This window comes from Callithrix jacchus, chromosome 9 (genome assembly GCF_049354715.1).
Source record: "Callithrix jacchus isolate 240 chromosome 9, calJac240_pri, whole genome shotgun sequence".
Taxonomy (NCBI): domain Eukaryota; kingdom Metazoa; phylum Chordata; class Mammalia; order Primates; family Cebidae; genus Callithrix; species Callithrix jacchus.
Genome location: NC_133510.1, coordinates 80,706,487 through 80,725,185, shown reverse-complemented (window position 1 = coordinate 80,725,185; position 18,699 = coordinate 80,706,487). Strand labels below are relative to the sequence as shown.

At 36.5% G+C, this 18,699-nt stretch overlaps 1 protein-coding gene across 12 annotated transcripts in view; it reads right to left on the bottom strand.

The window, feature by feature from the left end:
- NAV3 (neuron navigator 3) overlaps positions 1-18,699 on the bottom strand; it is an 872,565-nt gene that overhangs the window by 169,417 nt on the left and 684,449 nt on the right. For 11 of the 12 annotated variants that reach the window (XM_017976235.5, XM_078336921.1, XM_054238645.2 and 8 more), the window contains 2 exons: positions 1,908-2,016; positions 822-1,205 (listed from right to left, as the gene is read on the bottom strand). In XM_017976235.5, coding sequence (XP_017831724.1) covers positions 822-1,205; positions 1,908-2,016 — 493 coding nt within the window. Of the gene's footprint in view, positions 1-821; positions 1,206-1,907; positions 2,017-8,375; positions 9,826-18,699 lie in introns of those variants that run through there. The other variant, XM_078336923.1, reaches the window with a different exon arrangement.

Genomic DNA, 18,699 nt, shown 5'->3' with positions numbered 1-18,699 from the left:
GCCATTGTATTCCAGCTTGGGTAACAAGAGCGAAACTCCATCTCAAAAAAAAAAAAAAAAAAAATCCACCTTATAAGCATTGCTGGTGATAAGAAGGTAAAATAAAACAATTATCTTCAAAGCACTTAACAAGAGCATGGTACATAACATGAAATGCTCAAAAAGGCAATTAATAGAATATCCTATTGCCTCCCTTTGGGCCTATTCTCTGATTAAGCCAAATATCCCAAATTGTTAATATACTCTAAGAGTTTTACAATCACAACATGTTTTAGAATGTAACAGGACACAGAGGAAAAACAAGGTCTGAGATTTATTAAAATCTGATACCACCAAAAGAAAATGAATAGACTGAAACTTTCAACTCCAAAGTGATTTTTCCTTCAAGTTAAACTAGGGGTGCATAATTGAACACAGCAAGAAAATAATTTTTTCCTTAAAGCAGTTACAGGCAGCTTCTGACAAGCTAAAAAAAAAAAAAAATTCAAGCAGATCAGCAAACTCCTCCTGTCTCCTTCCCACGTCCTTGACTACAAAATCTGTTACTTAAGAAGCATGTGAAAATCACTCTGAAAAACAGAGACCACATGTGTTTCTCTCAACAACAGAAAAACTTAGTGGCTTGAATTTACAGAAATTTTGGATTCTTTACTCACCATGAATGAGCAGAGGAAGGGCCCTTCAACACCCTGAATAACCTTGGATACCTCATATTTTCTCATGACTTTCTGAGCAAACTTACACATTTATTTATAGTGAATGCATGCTAGTAGACCGCCTCCCCTCTTCACACAATGCTGATGGAGAACAGGGCCACTTACCCACTGTTGATGTCATCAGTCCTGAGACTTTTCCCAAGGATATCACCATCACTCATATATCCACCCACATCAACTTCAGAAGACATGTCCAGGTCACTGCTTGCTTTCTCAGTCATGTCCATCTGTGACATGTTTCCCAGCCGAGAGACAGCAGCTCGACGAAGAGGCGTGGTATACATGAATCTTGAGGGGTCTGTGTGGATGAATCTACCGGTACCACTGCGAGGATAGCCAGCTCCCAGGGAGGGAGCATCTCCTGCCTGAAGTCGTGGACATGCCTGACCCAACCTCCAGGTCATGGGAGTGGGTCGACTTGTCAGGTTGGGTATGGTCCTTCCATTCACTTCTGTTGTCACAGTGCTATCAAATGTTGTCTCCAGGGTGCTGTCAAATAAAATGGATAAATAACTATACTCTGGTTCACTTAGGACCATAACCTAGAATGCATGAAGACGGAAAAGGCTAGAGTTGAGGATTGTCTTTAAAAACATGTCATCTTCTAAAAGCTAAATTATATGTTCATTTTGATATTCTAATCACCTGTGTAGAGGTCAAAATGTGGAAAGAACATTCATTTACAGCTCTTTGTTTGTCTCTTTGTTTTCAAAAGAAAGGCCATCAGGACATCTTGGGTAAAATGACATATTGTTTTACATTTTCAACAAATCCTTTACACAGTGTAAACTTCTGAGACCTATTCTGGAAGTTAACTGCAATTATGTTTGAATGTACCCCTACTACTCTGCCCAGTGCATTTCAAGTGCAATTTGTGCCACTATTTTCTAGAGCAGGCATTAAAACTCCACTTAACAGGGATGGTGGTAGTTGCAGTAACTAATTCCATTGAACTGGAGAAGACATTGAAAAAGACATAGATAGTAGATAGAGCTAGAGATAAGAGCTAAATAGGTATATGCTGTGAATTTTTAGTTTAAGGATAATTACCAACTTTTATATAAAAAAGAGAGAGAAAATTGTAAGGGGAAACTGAAATCCCATCTCTGTCTTTATAAGAAAAGTTAAATGTTTGTTTGTAATTATTTTTTCTTTACTGGCTCAAAGATATATGGAATTGAAAAAAAAAACCTGTGGCTTATTTGTGTCCCACGAAGACTGGACATAGTCTCTTCTAAATTCTGCCTCAAATCTGCTATGTTTTTAACTGTTCTCATTCTTCTTGTTTCAGGGTCTTCACCTAGGAAAGCAACATGATAAATCTGCTATTCATGACATTTACGATCCTCAAAATAATGAGGTATCATCTCATGCCAGTTAGAACGGCGGTCATTACAAAGTCAGTAAACAATTGATGCTGGAGAGGATGTGGGGAAATAGGAACTCTTTTACACCATTGGTGGGAGTGTAAATTAGGTCAATCATTGTGGAAGACAGTGTGGTGATTCCTCAAGGATTTAGAACCAGAAATACCATTTGACCCAACAATCCCACTACCGGGTATATACCGAAAGGATTATAAATCATTCTGCTATAAAGATCCACGCACACGTATGTTTACTGTGGCACTGTTCACAATAGGAAAGACTTGGAACCAACCCAAATTCCCATCAATGATAGACTGGATAAAAAAATGTGGTACATATACACCATGGAATACTATGCAGCCATAAAAAGAATGAGTTCATGTCATTTGCAGGGATATGGATGAAGCTGGAAACCATTATTCTCAGAGAACTGATACAGGAACAGAAAGCCAAATACCACATGTTCTCACTGGTAAGCATGAGTTGAACGATGACAGCAAATGGACCTAGGGAGGGGAACATCACACACCAGGGCCTGTTGGGGCATTGGGGGCATGGGAGAGATAGCATTAGGAGAAATAACTAATGTAAATGATGGGTTGATGGGTGCAGCAAACCACCTTGGCACATGCATACCTATGTAACCAATCTATACATTCTGCACATGTATCTTTGAACTTAAAGTATAATAAAAGAATCTATGATTATTAGGATCCTAATTATTTCAAGCTGTTTCTAGGTATACTAAGAATACTCGAGGTAAACTTGTATTATGTAGAAGGTATACATTCAGACTCTGGGGGATAAACTAGAGGCCTTTTCTGGTTTTGTTTTGTTTTGTTTGTGAGACAGAGTCTCACTTTGTTGCCCAGGCTGGAGTGTCTTAGATCACTGCACCTCTGGGGTTCAAGTGATTCCCCTGCCTTAGCCTTCCAAGTAGCTGATTATTAGGTGCTCACCACCATGTCCAGCTAATTTTTGTATTTTTAGTAGAGAAGGGATCTCATCACTTGGGTGAGGCTGGTCTCAGACTCCAGACCTCAAGTGATCCGCCCGCCTCAGCCTCCCAAAGTTCTGGTATTACAGGTGTGAGCCACCATGCCTGGCTGAGGCCTTTTGTTATGGAAGCAATAGCTTTTGAAGTCTTTTATTAGACTCATGGACAAAGACCGACAACATTAGATGGTTTTATTTTTAATTACTGCTCCAATTTCTATAGTTCTACTAACCATACTAGCGTTCAAGTAAAGAAAGCCCTAGGCATCTAAACCCAAAATGTTTGTATCTAATGAGCATGAAACAAATAGTTCTGCAAGTAGTACTAACGCTGGCCTGATACAATTAGCACCTATCAACTCCTAGCAGAAGTGACCTTAAGCCATTTTGTTTATAGTCATACAATACTTCCACGCCAGTGGTCTTCTGAAGCAAATGAGTCTAGACAAAAGGAAGAATGTGAAAAGAGAGTAGTGGAAGCAGAATTTTTATTCTGTTCAATTTGGACTGAACAGGATGTCTAAATGGACATTTTCATTAAAAAAGAAAAAAAAAGGAAGTAGGGAGTGGATAGATTAAGAAAAGGACAGGGAAGGAGATGAGACAGAGAAAAAGGAAGTAGGAAGGGGATGATTGGGAAGGGAATGGAATGAAAAGAGGAAGGAAGAAAAAGAAAGTGAAGGAAAAGAAAAGCAAAAAAATATATATTAAATTACACTATGAAAAATGTCAGAGAAGTCAAGATGCATATCTACCATCTGTTAAGAATACAGCTAACTGTTTAACCTGTTAATTTACTTTCTTAATATTCAGACCAGACTTTCACAAATCTATAACAAATGTGTCCCATTAGCACTTAGCATCACAATCATACAATCGGTAGGGATTTCAGAAATTGTCTTGCCTTAGCTTTTAGCCATAGCATTCATCTGTCTCACATGAGACAAGGCCATCTGCCTCTGCCTAAAAATGTCTGTATTGGAAAGGCCTCCATCTCAGCAGTAAGAGATGGCTCCTTCCAGTAGCAGATCAAAATGTGAAACATTTATGGGGGATTAGCAATAATTTGTCTCCATTAAACTTTCACCCCATGGTTCCAGTGGGTCTGAAACCAAATGAACACATTTACATTATCTTTACCATGGCAGACAACTGCTAATTCCTTTAGAATCTCTTTCAGCCAAACATTACTACTTTGTTCATTATTCCTCACTCTGGGTGGTTGCCAAAACAGCCACCATTATGCTGCCAGCCTGTTAATTTCTTCCTTTTAATTTACAAATGATTTAAACAATTAAAATGTACTTAATAATAACATCATTATTTAAAACATAAACTATTAAGAAACTTTGCTGAATATTTTTAAAGAATAAAAAAACACGTTGGGATCTCATACACATGACAAAAACATTTTCTACACTAATTAAATTTATGCAATCACTAATCCTATAGATTAATATTATTCTTTTAGAACTCCTCATAACTGTTAATAACTCTTGAGACTGATCATATTCTTCCTGGAAATTCTTCCCATTATTTCTCATACGTATAAGAGAGGGTATTTGTGAAATGGCTATAAAGAAGTCTACCTTTCACTTCCAAGTAATCTGATAGAACATTGAAGAAAAAGAAGAGTTGTGTAGAGAAAACTTTACAGAGCGGGAAAAATATTTATTACAGTCAAGGAAAAGGCAGGCAAAGAAGAAATTTATTCAAACTGGGTCAAAATGGGTAGTGAAAGGAACAAAATTGGGGAAGCACTAAACCCAAGATTCAGTATGAAAGATTTCATACAGTTATAGTCATCTTGGATTGTAGGTGGAAGATAAAAAGTCATGAAAGAAGCAGTATGTTGAGATGACCTTTTTTTTGGTGGGTTGGGGGAGGTAAAAGTAATTGATCTCATACAGGTTCCTAGAACACACCATTACATGTTCCTGTCCCTTTCCCTCTTCCCCTTCCCCCAGGAGAACTTTTAAGTTGTAATCCAGCTGCATCTCAACCACTTGCCAACTGGAATATTAAAATTGATATTTGAATTATATTCCATTTTAACATTAATTTTAATTATATTATTTAAATTAAATAATATAATTAATTTTGATATTAATTATATAAATTTATATAATTTAACAAATTAAATTTGCTGTTTCACTAAATATATTTTCACATCTACTTCATCTCCTTTTCAATTTCTTTTTTTAACCCAACAGCTATCTTAGATATTTGGATTCTTCTAACTGAACTCACTGTTTATATGGTTTCTATCATGTTTTAGAACCACAGCCTCCCTCATTCCTTAGGTGTTTCTTCATTATGACATCCACTCATGACATTGCACCCCTCATGACAGTCAAACAAATGGACCTTTTCCTCCCAACACTTATTGAGCAAAATAATTGCTGCCTTATTCATGTCACAAAAGATAATACCCAACACAGAATATATTGCAGTAAATGTTTTCAATGACCCACAAAAGGCAAGACAAAACTAAGTGTACTTACAAACCCCCTAAAGACTGATTGCACAGTCCTAAATATCCTGTAAATTTGTATCTGAATGAGATCCAGAGGCTTTGGAAGAAGCAAAAACAACTGCAAAGTCCAAATATAAAAGCACAAATAAAATTAAACGTTAGTAACAGTAAAAGTTACCAGAATTGCACATGAGAAATGCATTTAATCACAATAATGTTGTATCTCCTCCTACTCTCATAATCTCAAAGTCAACCATTATTCCTGAAAGAGGCTTCCTATGTGTCAAACACAATGGAATGACTTCCACACATTTTCCATAATGGTATGTTCTGAAATCTACTTGAGTTTTTAACATTTGTACAAAGTGCTTTCTCATTGCTCATAAGGTGTTCGTTGAGCAGAGAACAAAATAACAGTGTCAAGTTGGTACTTCTACATTACTATTTGGTGGCAATAGAACCACAGCCTCCCTGAGAAACCATTTAATCTGTGATCCTGCTCTTAATTTTTAGGCTTTAATTATACACATTGTAACCAACATTGCCAGCATTGCCATATTTTAATAGAAAATCAAATCCATATGAATGAACTTTATTCTCAGAGAATTATGCCCTCTATTCCATCCATATTACAAATGTTAGTGTACAGCTTCCTGGTTTATTGTGTGAAGTAACTCCAGTTTTTGGATGACCTCAACAGTAATTTGTATAAAGAATTTTAATCCCCTCCTCTCGTTAATCTTGACACTTTGGAGAAAAACAGCAATATATGGCCAAAAGCTTTATAGTTACTTTTAAAATATCCTCCTATACAGTTATAGCACAAAGCCTAACCCATCTGGTTTAGAAGAATATCTAAGAATAAAGAGTTAAACTCAAGGAACTCCACCTAAAAACTAACTTGGAAGAGGCCATTTTGAGTCAGAAGCAGAACCTGTTCAAGCACGTGGCAGAAATTCTGAAATTCCTGTGTGCTGTGGGTGTAGTTATATTCAAAAACTTAACATGTATCATTAGTTAGGGAATTGCATCAGATGCTTCATTATCTGGAGATATGATTATTCATATCACAGCTATTTGAATAAACTTCCCCTTACTTTTTCACTTGCATTCTTGAATACTGGCATAAGTAGGAAAAAAAAAACATAGAATAATCACACAAATACAATAAGCAGATGCTCCTATTGAAAAGCCAAGGCATACCAGCTTCTTTTGAGAGGTTACCCTCTGACAATAATGCTCCAAGTTATTTATGCACAAAAAGGCACATGTCATATATACACCCACCCACAGCATGCTATAATTTAACTGACTAAGCAACAAATACAGTTAGGGAACTACACTCTGCTCATATCTTTGTTAATACTTAAAAAATACTGAGAACAGGATAAATGATACCACTTCAAAAGCAAAAGAATATTATCTGATCTGATTCTACAGTTCCAGAGGATCCAAAAAAGAAAAAACCTTCATAAAGATTAAGACTTTCTCTAGCCTTTGTGCTACACATAGCCCTTTATGAGAAGCAGTTCATCATAGAAATCATACAATGGTGCAAAAGTAAATCTTCAGTGTTGGAGCACCTGGTGTATTCGTATTCAGATTCAGAAACCACTAGTGTAACAACTGTGAAAACATTACTCTTTTAAAACCAAACTGACATGAAAAACTGAACAATATTTGCCTCTGCTATCTGTAAAAGCTTTCTTCTTCTACAGCTGGCTCACTAAAAGAATCCAGAAACCCTCATAAAACATCTTGTAACAGAAGGGTCTACATTAAGAATAAAAACCAACCTGCATTTAGCATTAGTTTCATGGATCAGAAACAAAGAGATTACTTGCAAGGTTTAATTGTTTTCAATTTAAGGAGCCCTATATGAAGTCCGTGGAAATACACATTGACATAAAATATGATATGGCCAGTAGTTTAATACTTATGGAAGAAGAAACTGTATGATGTAAATATATTTTGGTGGAACACTGAATTCAGAAATAACAACTAAAATGTTCATATGTTAGCTGTTTAGGTAGGTGGCAAAGTTGGCATTTAAAATTTACTCTTAAACTGTAGAATCACTTGATCTCTTCTTACCTAGCTAATTAAAAATTGTGCTAGAAGTTACTACTGAAACTCATGACATCAAAAAAGTCTAGTTTATAAAGTACGAAAACAGTTCATAGTCATCTACATAGTAGCTTAAATACTTATAATGTGCACATGAAAAACGAGTTTTTTTCAAACACTGAAAAAAAAAAAGGAAAAAGGTAGAAGGCAGCAGAGGCCTCTGCAATTCTGAAAGTGTTACTGCAATGCACAGGGCTTGTCACTGAGTTATTGAAGAAGCCATCTATTCAGGTAGCACGAAGGGAGCAGAAGAAACTTAGCTCTACAGAAAATTTGCCCAGGAGGACCTTCATTCTTCATCTCATATCTGTAATGAGGTCGCCTTGAGAGAAGTTGAACAAATAAGCCCCATTAATGACTAGGTAAAAATCATGTTTGGTGTTTTAAAATGTTAACACTTATTTATGGATGCCTAGAAGGTCCTGGACACGAGGCTAGGCTAACAATGCTCCCAGCAGATTTTTAGAATTTACTTTCTCCAAATGAACCTTACCAGTGCTGCTCATAGCTCAGTTTTACCAATAATAATAATAATAATAATAATTTCAAGAAACAGGAATTAAAATTATAACTATGTATTTTTAAAAACCAGTCTAAAAAATGAAAGTTACATGGCAAATGCAAATAATTTCAAAAGAGACTACGAAATGTCTTAATACCCCACACACATTTTTAGGAGTAAACTGGACTTACCTAGTAAGTCGGTGTAAAGCGCCTGTTCCAGATCACCCAGCATGGTAAGGATCACTTCCTCATCCAGATGAGCTGTCCCTTCCCGCAAACAGTTTTCTCCCTCCTCTTCAGCCCAGCTTCTGCTGATGCTGCTCAACTTGGAGGACACATTTTCATCTTCGGACCTACTATCTTCATCACTCTCACCTTCTAAGCCTCTTCTTGCAGACAATTCCTCTAAGTCTTCACTGTCTGACTGGCCACCCCCAGCAGGCAGGAGGTTCCAGGCTGAGCTGCTGGTGTGACACAGGGACTGCACAGACCTGGAGAGGAACCTGGACAGTGAGCACCTCTCTGCATAGTTGGCTTCTCTCTGGCTGGCCTTGGCAGCATTTCCAAACCAGTTGGAAATGCGCACCGTGGGTCTCCTCTCCCCATCACTGGTGAGGGAAAGATTGGTGAGAGACTTTTGTTTCTGAAGGCAAGCTCCCTTTCTCCTTACTTCTTTGCTCCGGAACACAGAGAGTTCAGCAGGCCGCTGCATGATTCTTCCAGTGGCTTCTTCCTTTCAACTGCACTTCATATTGTCTTTTTACACTGTGATTGTAATGGATCCGTTTGATTTTAATTACCACATGCACTTCAATAAAAGCTCAAGCTCACACATTCACAGAAGATTCTGGAGATGTGGTATATATAATGGTTTGCCCACAATTTAGCTTGACACATCATTTTACTAATCAGCAATACTTACAAATATTTTGCTCAAATATAGCTGAAGCAGAAAAGAGTTCACCAAAGATTCTCCTCCAGCTGCAAAGTAGTCCAGGAAGCCAACTACGTTTGCCTGTCTTCATCCAATCACATGTCTCAGCAGGAGGATGGGTCTACATTTCCCTCTATTCCTTCTGTGTTCCGAAACGTGAGAAGGTGAAGCAGGAGCTGAGGTCTCTTGCTTTTTGCTTTCTTTTTTCCCCTGCCTTTCACCAGCTCTTAACTGACCTAGGTCTGTAACCCTTTAACTTTAATGAGCTGATACAGTGCAGCAAGTACAGCCTCCCCACAGGAGCCCAGGAAGAGCAGAAATTAAGCACTAAAGCCCAGCCCTGCAGGAGCCGCTTGCATTTTAGTATTCCACCTGCATTCTCAGATCTATGGCTCTTCCTTGCTGCTGCAGTGAATGCTGCTGGCTGCCATGGCAGCAAACATCCTGCTAAATTAAAACAGAGGCACGGGAACGGCTGTCCAGCCTAGAATGCTACAGGTTTCAGAGCCAAGCCTGTATGAGATGTTCCACTATTAACCTCATGCACATTTAAATGACTCTCAGCCACCCAATCTCAGACACGGATACACACACACACACACACACACACACACACACACACACACACTTACATACACAACACACACTCCCCGATGCCGAGAATGACAGACTAACTCTCTGTAGCTGCAGGCAGCTGAAGTAGGCAGATCTCCTTTCTGAATGTTGGGATTTGTGCTGTAAAAGCACAAATCAAATTCAAGCATGTAAAGGACCTAAAAAATGAAGCATGACAATCTCCACCCACTTGGAGATAATGCTTTAAAGGGAAAGACTTCCCCTCATCTTTTAAAGAACAAAGTCAAAGCCTTTTTATTTTGAATTTATTTAGTAAAATCCTAATGTGACATAAAAATCAAGATTTCTTACTATCTTTTGCAAAAACATGAAAGGAAAAGAAGAAAGATAATCTAAAAGGGTTTTCCCCTGATATTTTGACTCAAAGTATACAATTGAAAGTTTATGGTCAAGTGTGTGGAACATAATGTCACAGATAACACAACATGCACATTGTGTCTTTTGATACTGCATTTTTCCAAGTCTATTTCATAAGCCTATCACAGCATAATCAGCTCTTACTTTTTTACTATTTTCATTTTTTTAAATATTAAAATATGCTGCACTGTGTCACTGTGTCACTATATACCACCACCATAAAATTCTGATTTTAGGAAACTTTTAAAAACAAATATATAGTATAGCAGAAATCATGAGTACCATTTATAGTTAAGAAGAAAAGTATAAACTTTTTAGTATTTAACTTTGAAGATTTTCTGCCCACAAACAGAAAAATAGGGATTTTTTTCTTTATCAAATGAGGGAAAGTAGAGAAATATGCAGAAATATTATCTTCATTTTCAGAGAGAATATGATAAAATTAATTCTGATTTTCTACCTCCTATTGGTAATCTCAACTAGGGGAAATACCCAATCTCTTAACTATATACATTAACATTATAATATGCTTTGCCTATAACTTCACAAATATCACTTACTTTACAAAGTTAATTATTCCTTATGCCCCACCTTTCAAGGCAGATCAGACTTAGATCCATTTTATAGACATGCTAAAGGAAATTAGATGAAAAGAACAGCAATTATCTGTGGCAAAATTTTACAGTAAAGTAATCTGTGAATTATTGATACTTATTCTCAATTCTATACTTTTTGAAAACTAATTGTGTTTATATAAAATGTGCTTAAATAAAATGTGGGTACAAGTATCAGATCATTAAAACTGATAGTTATGCTTCTAAAAACATAATTTTGTAAAGTATTTTTAGAAGATCAAAATGACACTTCCTTTGGAATTCCTAAGCAGAACATCTTTCTTCTTCATTTTGAGTTACTGTAACTCAGTGAATTTTCAAGTTCTGAGACCATAGTGAAATTTGTTCAAATTACGCAATTTCAATTTGTTGAACATTTATTACACTAGTGTATATGCAAATATACCCTAAAGCCTTACAGATTTACAAAAAAATGGAATTCTAATGCTTTATATATCAAAAGAGTTGACCTTATTCATATGTAAATAAAAGCAGTATTTATGCCCTTTCCTTATTTAAAACTGCTTATATACCAATCAGTTTAAACCTGTGGTTCTCAAGCTTCATATATTCAGAACCAATTGGAGGACTTATTAAAACACACTTTGCTATGCCCCAGACATATAACTGCTCATTCAGTTGGACAGAAGGGTCCCGAGACTTTGAAGTTCTAACATATTTCCAAATATGGCTGGCTCTGAAAATCCACATTGAGAACTACCATGCTGAGATTAGTGGTTTTCAACTGGGGATGGTTTTTCCCCCAAGGAACATTTGGCAATATTTTGGAAACATTTTTCATTGTCACAACTGTGGGTGTGGTAGTGACATCTAAGGGGAAGTGGCCAATGATGCTGCTAAACATCCTACAATGACAAAACAGCCCCGCAGAAAAAAATAATGATGCATTTTACAATACCAATAGTGCAAAGATTGAGAAATCCTGACTTAGATGGTTATATTGCGTTTACAAATGGTTTAGAAATTTCAGGGGCATCCAAAACGAAGATGTACTTTTGCTGAAATTAATGTCCACTCCGTGTCTGTTGTAGCTCTATCCCAGGTATCCTTTATTCTAACAACCATGCTGAAAGAATAACCCCAGTCTGGGACATGTTGATTTCATAACTAAAGGAAAAGAGAGATAAGAGAACAAAGCAATGTCTCTTAAGCTTCTGCTCGGCAACAGCCCATGTCATTTTTCCACTTGTATTTCATTTGTCAAATTAAATCACATGGTTCTTCCTGATTCAATAAGACAGGAACTTTAATCCTTCTGGATGGGTGAACCCTGGAAAGGGTGGGCTCAGTCCAATGGAGCCAACAAGGAGGGGATTGTAGAAAGTGCTTATCAAAAGGGGGTTTCTGTCTGTTTCTTTGCTTAAAGATACTGTTATTAACTTGTGCTTATAATAGTTTTATCCCAGAACTACATCAGTCCACATGTACCCTGAGCAACTGTAGGGAACCCACTTATTGCTTATCTAGAGACAGCCATCCTGCTTGCTTTGGGTATACATTTATATATGGACGTTTTTATATTTATTTGTATTCACACATGTAAATGTATGTTATACAAGGAGGAGGAGGAAGTTGCAGTGCAAAGGAAACAAATATGCCCAGTTGGTAGGAAAAACGTGAATTATTCTAATTTTGCCAAGACCTAAAATAAGTTATAGCCATTACAATGTGCTAGAATGGAATGCTTTTTAACCCTTTAGTAAACATAATTATAATGTAGCCATTTAAGTAAAGGACTTAAGCTGATTTGAATTATCCCAGCTTGATCTTCTTAATTTTTATAAACATTCAAGAAAAGGCAATTTCAGTGATCATTTACAGTGATGATAAATGTCAGATATTTTCCGTTATTTTATATAATGTCTGGTAGTCAGATAAGCACATGTAGCCATTTGCTTATATAACTTCTGTTTAACCTAAATTCTTTTATTTCTAAAATGGTTTCCTGAACTCATCCAATAATTGTAATATTACTGTTTTACAAATGACATATCAGCTTTATTGATATTGAGCACGTCTGGCATCTAAGAACATTTGTCAGTTGAATATAAATTCCAGATAAAGGTTAAGACATGAATTAAACAAATGTTATACATGTTAGTGGATAGTCTTATGCAAAAAAAAGGGCAAATATGAACCTATAGAAAAAAATCAAAAAACTTTCTTGACTACCAGTGGGATAAAAATTTAGGCTTGCTTTACATTTGGCAGAATCTCTTGGTACATAATGAAAGGGATGGCTTCTGAGGACACATTCTTTTGGTCAATGAATGTGAGACCAAAACTCAGGCCAAAGCGGTAAAATCTGTACCATTAATTCAGCCAGCAGTGTAATATTGAGGTCATCATATGAATCTTAGAGGAAAGACAGGAAGCAATAAGCTATTTGCTCAATGCCAAAAATCATGTAATATATTTTACCTGACTATAATAATTATTGGAGCTATCATCATGAGATTGGGTAAATATGACTAGGCTTCCTCACAAAGAACATAATGAGCAAAAGCAAATTTAAGTCATTTACTTAAGAATATTGGAGATATACATGAAGACTTATGATGATATCCAAATTGAAAAAGTCTTCTATCCAGCATACTACTTTATTGAGTGTCATGCATTTCTGATGTTTATCTTCAAACCATAGTTTATTATCTTTTTAAACTTTCATTACCATTTAATGGCAAAGACAGTATTTTCATAATATCAAGTGAGTTACTGCACTGATGAAAATTTAAGCAGCTAAGCTCTCCCACTAACTTAGCAAATCCCTCTAATACATCTGCATTGTGAACCATTCAAGTTTGTTCCTTAACAGTATGGCAAATATGATAAATCTTTATATGTCATGCATCTTGTAGTTCATGCAATAGGGATGATTTTCCCATTTGTATAAGCACAACAAGATTTTTTTCTGGATTACATAACTCAAAAGTAGAGGAGAAATAGTTTCAGACATGGATTTTTCAGGGGCTCAGACATTTCCAGCAATGACCTTGAATTTGGTCTCTCCTGATTTAGGTCCTGTTTCCTCTGTGTTTGTTTCATTTGAGGGTGAAGGTTACTATAAGCAGCTCCAAGCTTTCCTTTTATTAGTTTTAGGTCTAGCAGAAACAGAGACCACTTCTTGTATGACAACCTCAGGAAAAGTCCTGAGATTGAGTCTTATTTTTTCTGATCAAACTGAATCGGGTGACACATTCAGTCCTCAAACAGTCACTGCAATAAATAAATAGATTGTTCTGACTGGTTCCACTTAGGTCAATTTCAGTTGGATCACATAAGCAGAGAATGATCCCCAAAGAAAATCAAGGTGCTATTATCAGAAGATGGGGCAATGGACACTGGCCACACAAAACTACACCAGAACTTTCAGGTACGCTTACTATACAACCAACAGAGCTTAAGCTATAGAACTCCTAACTCACCCAAACCCCTTTCTAGACACTGTACATTTTATTTTCTGTATTCTTTCCAGGCTTCCCAAAATTATATAGACTTAATAAATTTATGAAGCCTGCATCTTACCCTGCCAAGATTAACTTAATCAGAATTCACTTGGGGAGCAGGACATACTTATTCCTCATTGAGGCCCCTACACCAACCATGAGCAATAAAAATTCAACAATAACAAGAGCATTGAAGCTTGGGGTTACAGAAAATCAGAGAACTACCAGAACCCCAGTGAATATAAGAGAAATGCCCAATTTTACAAAAAAGAAACTAATGAAAATAGTAAGTTAAGAATTTCTTTCAAATTATTTTCATGAAGTTGTTTCTTCCTAGAATGTTATTCCACAATTTCTTTGTTCATTAGAATTCTATAACATATATGTCTGATATTCTAAGTTCCACATGACTCTTTCAACTAAGTTATTTCCACATTCCTGTTTATTCACTTATTTGTGGTGTTACTTTACCTATTTGTTTCTTACTCTTTCATAGGAGAGCTCACGTCTTTGTCACATTTGTTTTCTCAAATTTTGAGATGCCTGGAATGTATAGGATGACAGGTGATCGTTACTGAAAAGACTGATGGAAGAATAATACCATATCTCACAACAATCTTCTGAATTTATTAAGCATCATCATAGTCACTACACAGAAAAGGGAACCAAGGAGCAAATCAAACAGCTAAATAATCGCAGTGCGGAGGCCAAAATTTATTTTTTCCAATTCCTACAACATTTCTCTTTCCATGTCTCAAACAATCATGGAAGGGATATTCTGTGGGCCACTCTAAGCTAGGGCCTAGCAATAAATTCAGGTGCTTATATGCTTTGTGGTTTCACTAGCATCCAGAATATAGTGGCAACGACAGAAATCAGAAAGACAAGGACTGAGAAAGAGATGGAGACTCTGAGAAAGAGAGGCATCATTAATATAGAAAACATCCCATGAGCTTTAGAATTCTGACAGCTTCATTCGCTTATAGGATTATTCTATTACAGGTTTAATATCCCTTATTAGAAATGCTTTGGACCAGAAGTGTTTTGCATGTTGAATTTTTTCAGATTTTGGAATATTTGCCTATATATAGTGAGACATCTTGGGGATGGGACGAAAGTCAAAATTCACCTATGTTTCATATACACCTTATATACATAACCTGAAGGTAATTGTATACTTTTTAAAAATTTGTACATGAAACAAAGTGTGTGTGCATTGAACCATCAGAAATCAAAGGTATTTCTATCTCAGTTACCTGTGTGGACAATCTGTGGTTTTGTGGCATTGTCATCATTCCTGAGTTTATATGCTACTAATAAGCAATTATTTTATTGCAATTATTTATACATAAGTAACTACCAGTAAAAAATGTGATATAGCATTAACGCAGTGAAAAAATAATGTACTCAGGGTCACTAAGCAACACAGTAGCATTGCCAGAATATCTGCATCAGCTGTGGAACAACAGCAACCACAAACGACTGCAAGCTTCCATCTCTACATCCAATGCTGTGTTTGGATTAAAAGGTTACTGTACACTGTGTGTGTGTGTGTGTGTGTGTGTGTGTGTGTAACACTGTGTGTGTGTGTTTGGTGAAAAGAAACACCAGAAGCAGTTGGACCAGGAAATGGTTCCCCTGGGATGGAGGAGGCCTTCTGCTGGGTAGCTTTTTAAAAATGTTTCCTCTAGAGTCATCTGCCTCATAAACAAGTTTTTGTCTTAGAAATCTCTTTGATTTTTATCGACTGGCATAATTTATTGTTCAGTAGTGAATGCCACTGTTCTAGTTCTTCTCTAAGACCATCATGCATTTCCATCATGTTGACTCTAGGCACTTTTTCTGCAGTGTTAACACTGTTATCTCCATCATTACTATTATCACAGTACCATTCAGCACCATTTTGGCTATGTCATCATTGTTGAATGAATGAACAACTGGAGCCTCATTATCAGTATTAAAAATTTCTTTGATATCCACTTCTTCCAGCCCACTCATGGTCTCTGAAAGGTTCTTTTGTTGTTGTTGTTGTTGTTGTTGTTTTGCATACATAGGGTCAGACATCATAGACATCATTGTTTTTCTCATTTGACATATGGAATCCTTCAAAGTCACCACCTGTTTCATCATCGACTGAACATAGATGCAGACTAGAGGTCACACCAGACAGGTATAACCATGTTTTTAATCACTTTATTCCAAAGCTTGACCACAGCATATATGACATCCTTCATGCTAAACTTCTTTTGAAAACCTTCCACACATATTCCTCTGTTCACTGGTACAGGCATGCTATTTAAGGAAGTGCTTTATATTTATTCTTTGTTGATCAAAGTATAACTTAGTCCCTTGGCTAAATAAGTGAAGTCACATTTGGAGGGAAGTATATGGCATAAACATTGTTTCTGACAATAATTCAGCTAGACAATGTGTAGAATAAATATCATCACATACATTCTTGCAGTCTTCCAGTCCAGCTTCCCTGCAGTGAGCAAGAACTGCTGATACAAAATGTCTGTAAAACCAATCAGAAATATGTCCCTGGTGAACCAGGCCTTTTTGTTGGCATAATAATAAACTGGTAAGAAATTCATTACCTGAAAACAGCAAGGACACGAGCTTTTGGTTATCACAGCAAGTTTTTATTTATGGGTTACTGCTGCATAAGTACATCCAAACTCAGTTATTCTGTCCTTGGCATCCTTACTTCCTGTAGGGGCTGTCTCATCTTCTGGGTCAGTATTTTTCTGAGGTATCAAAACTGGATTTGTTCCAGAGTCAGATTTTCATCAGCAATGATCTTGGCAAACTCATCAATGAATGTCTTTACTATTTATCACCACAAAGCTTTAAAATTTTAATGTCACATCTTTCCTTAAGTTTCTACAACCAGCCTATTGAATATTTCCTTCAATTGTGAGTTCACTGTGAAAGAGCCTTCCTTGTTCCACCATCAGAATACCATTAAGTGACAAGTGTACACTGTGACACTGATAGATCCACACTTTCAATACACAATTGAGATCTTCATTTTTAGCTTTATACAGTATTTTCCTATTTTTCATTAACTGTCATCACTTTCAATGGAGACCTTCAACAATTTATCCTTTTGTTTCTTCAGGTCATATACGGTGGTCATTCCAACACCATACTCTTATGTAAGATGTTTCCCACTTACACCACTGTCTAGTTTCTCCAACAGTTTGACTTTCTGTGCTAGGGAGAAACATAAATGCTTCCCTTTGTTCTTATTACTGTTAGCCATAGGGGTATCTTCAGGCCTTTTTGACATTTTCAACAGTATCTTTATGCGACAGAGTAAAAAATAAGCAAACAAACAAAAACCAAACAGAAACCACAGTTTAATGCATATAGTTCTCGGCCCAATGTGGAGCATTGTGGGAAACCTGCCATTGGCATATCTACTCTGCACACGTCATTACCCTTTGTGGGTGCGCTTGTGTGGGGGAATCTGGGTGTGCATGAAAAAGATACATAGCAGCCAAAGGGGACTGGGAGACTATTTTTTGTCCTGAGAATGCTGAATAAACCACGTTGTACACTTGTATTCTGACTGCAATTTTTCACAGGAAGTCAGGTTTGGAATTTTCCACTCATGGCATTATGTCAGCACTCAAAAAGTTATAAATTTGGGACCTTTTGAATTTTGGATTTTTAAATTATTGATGTTCAACCTGTGTTATGAATTTATCCTTCTTCTCCGCCCATTTCCCCCCACCCTGCTTTTCGTTTGTTTGTTTTTCACACAGACTTGAGTGCAGTGGTGTGATCATGGCTCACTGCAGTGTTGAACTCCTGAGCTCAAGCCATATTCTCTTCTCAACCTCCTGAGTAGACTTGACTACACATGTGCTATACACCACCATGTCTGAATAATTTAAGTTTTCCTTCTTTGTAGAGACAGGATCTCACTATGTTGTTCAGGGTGGTCTTGAACTCCTGATGTCAAGCAGTCCTCCTGCCTTGGTCTCCTAAAGTACTAATATTTCAGGTATAAGCCACCATTCATGGCCTTCTTCCATTTTTTAATCTGCTGTTTCCAAATCTTAGAGCAACAGGGAGAGCTTCTGAACTGTAACACTGCTTTTACAGAATGACTAAATCTTTTCTTCCTCATACTCTTTGATTATTCAGTGATGGCATAACCAAAAGCAAATTTTTGTTTTCTATTTATATCAACCCCTTTAGTTGAGTATAATTTATCATAATTCACTGTGATTATTTTCTGAATGCCTTCCAAAGCCAAAGGTATAGTTCCTACCTTTTCTCTCTATTGATTTCACCTGAAAATTATTAGGTCCCTTTTTCATTGTAGTTATCATTTTAATGCTATGTCCATTATATTAATTTCATTTTACATGCATTTATTGAGTGCTATCTATGTACCAATTAACCATTGGTAATATGCCAGTTAATAAAACAGACAAAAGTAGAAAAAAGGAAAACTGGCAAATTCTGGATATATTTTGAAAACACAATTAATT